At 43.3% G+C, this 2,307-nt stretch overlaps 1 protein-coding gene across 1 annotated transcript; it reads right to left on the bottom strand.

Annotated features, from left to right (window-relative positions):
* Positions 1 to 227: 227 nt before the first annotated feature.
* Positions 228 to 2,081, bottom strand: si:ch1073-303k11.2 (leucine-rich repeat neuronal protein 4). The gene is made up of 2 exons (XM_062426113.1): positions 1,907 to 2,081; positions 228 to 1,226 (listed from the first exon to the last, which is right to left on the bottom strand). The coding sequence occupies exon 2, from the start codon at positions 1,222 to 1,224 to the stop codon at positions 469 to 471; it is 756 nt and encodes a 251-aa protein (XP_062282097.1). The 5' UTR covers positions 1,225 to 1,226; positions 1,907 to 2,081; the 3' UTR covers positions 228 to 468.
* Between the last annotated feature and the right edge of the window lie 226 nt (positions 2,082 to 2,307).

The raw sequence follows: 2,307 nt of genomic DNA, 5'->3' as shown, positions 1-2,307 counted from the left end.
TCGTCACATCATGCAGTATATCGGCAAAACCTTTCTAGTGGAAGCAAAGAGTCAATTGAGACATTTTACACTTTTCTTTAATTAAAATAAGTTTTAGTTTATTACAAAAAGGCTATAGCCTAAACAAATTATATTTACAATAAAATTCAGCCACAATAGAATTACACAAACACTACAGTAAACCTACAGAGGTTCATTTGCCTGCAAATGAACCTCTAGCCCTAAAATAACCACAGTTAACTTTATTAGTGTTATTCCATGAACACCTGCTCATTTTCTAATATATTTACATTTTGCTTGAAACATGAGTGTAAACAACTTCTCAACTTTATAATTAATTACAACACCACCTCAGAACTGGTTTTGTTTCTGATCGCACTGTTACCACCACCACCCTCAGGGGTAACAGGGTCAAAGAGCCTCTTTAGTGTGACTCAGGATGAGATGGATTATCTGTGCTGAACTGGATCACAGATTTCCCTCTGTGCTGTAAGAAGGGTTCCTAAGTCCATCATTGGAGTCTCTCTTTGCCTTTTTGTGCATGTGATGCTTCCAGAGGATCACGGCTACTATGATGAGGAGCAGAAGCAGCACGATTCCTCCTCCTATGACTCCTACTAGCAGTTTGTCGTCTGAAGAGGCAGGGCGGCTAACCCGCTCACAGGAGAACTCTGAGGTCATGCTGTGCCCTGCATTGTTCACTGCCTCCACGCAAACCTTGGTTCCAGCTTCTAAAGACTCTAGAAAACTTCGTCGCAAAGCTTTCCCAAACTGCAGGGCATCTCCTTCTCTTCCCTCAACCACCACTCTGTACCCAGTTACCACAGAAGATGGAGCACACCATTGGATCTCTACCTTCCCTCTGTTGTCTCCCTCTTTGACTTGCAGCAGCCCTTTGATGCGTGGTGCATGAGGGGGCTCATCAGGCCCACTGAGCCCAGGACAGAGGCACCCAGTCTTGGCATGAAGTTGGGGGCAGGGCTCCTGATTCTCCGAGCAGGGGTCTAACTTGCAGGGTTTGACATCCCTGTTCAGCACTGGAATTTTAACAGGGGTCAGCGTCTTGTGGTTTTCGTCTTCATAGTCATAGTCATCATCCATAAAGATCCGTGAAAGTGTTACAGGAGGGGAAGTAGAGGCGGCATGAGTGAAAAGGTGTGAGTGGAGGAGAGGTGAGACACTCAGAAAAAGAAGCAAAGCCAGGTTCCTGTGCTGTGGTGTCATCTCTGTGGACAGAAACAACAGGAATTACAACAGGTGGTAATTTTAAAATCAATAGAGCTGTAAATGAATCCCCAACTCATACATTTACATTCGACCATTCAGTCTATGTGAAGAAATACATTTCCATTGATTGTTTATTAATTAATCCTTTACTCTGTAAAAGTATATCTGGAGGTCAAGGGGTTTTCCTTTTTTTTCTTTTTTAATTTAAATATGTCACTGTGTAAAAAGACAAGAAAGGTTTGTTGGGAATGTTATGACACAAAAATAAACTCCTCAGGTTTGAACCATTTAAATACTATTTCACCAAAGTTTACAACTCCTAAATGACTTTGTGTATAATCAAACATTTGCAATGTTCTGGTTTCCAGGCTGTTAACAGATTTATATAAATAAGTCTGAGTGTTGGTAGATAAAACACAACTATTGGGGTGACCCTGTCAGCACTTCAATTTTCTCCTGGCAGCGTGCCAGGTGTTTTCTGTGGGAACCTGGACTGAGAGCAAAATGGATTTTCAGCATACACTGTGGTTTTTTGTCTTTCTATAAATCACTGAAATAGTCAGAACGTCTTTTCTCATGCGTCAACAAATATATTACCATAGTGACAGAACAGATATATTACCATAGTGACAGAAAGAAAACTAAAGCAAAGCAAAGTGCTGAAAATGGTTTACTATACCTGTTTGATGGTGATAAAAGGCTTTATTCTCTCTTTCTCTCGTGTTCCCACTCTGTCTGCTCTCAGCGTCTACTCACTCTGTCTTTAGTTCTCGCTGTCTTAAGTTGCACTCAAACTCTCCTCCTCCTCCTCCCCAACACCCCCTCATTTTCTCCCTTCAGTGCCTCTCCCTCCTTTTTTTCTCTTTCATACTCCCTCCTCTGTCTTTTTTCACCTCTCCCCTCTCTCCCTGTCTCAACGGGGGCTTCAACCCAGCCATCGCTGTTCTTTTATATTTCTTTCTGTGGAATTTTTGTGTGGATGTGTGCTGGCAAAGGTGGTGGTGGTGGTGGTGGTGGTGGGGGGGGGGGGGGGGGGGGGGGTGGGGGGGGGGGGGGCACACAGTCGCCATGTGTCTGTGT

Source organism: Scomber scombrus, chromosome 9, assembly GCF_963691925.1.
Source record: "Scomber scombrus chromosome 9, fScoSco1.1, whole genome shotgun sequence".
NCBI classification, from domain to species: Eukaryota; Metazoa; Chordata; class Actinopteri; order Scombriformes; family Scombridae; genus Scomber; species Scomber scombrus.
The sequence above is the reverse complement of the archived record's forward strand: the minus strand, read 5'-3'. Positions and strand labels throughout refer to the sequence as shown.

What these genes read in the sequence shown, in the direction of transcription:
- si:ch1073-303k11.2 (XM_062426113.1), bottom strand. Translation starts at nt 1,224, where the DNA reads ATGACACCACAGCACAGGAACCTGGCTTTGCTTCTTTTTCTGAGTGTC.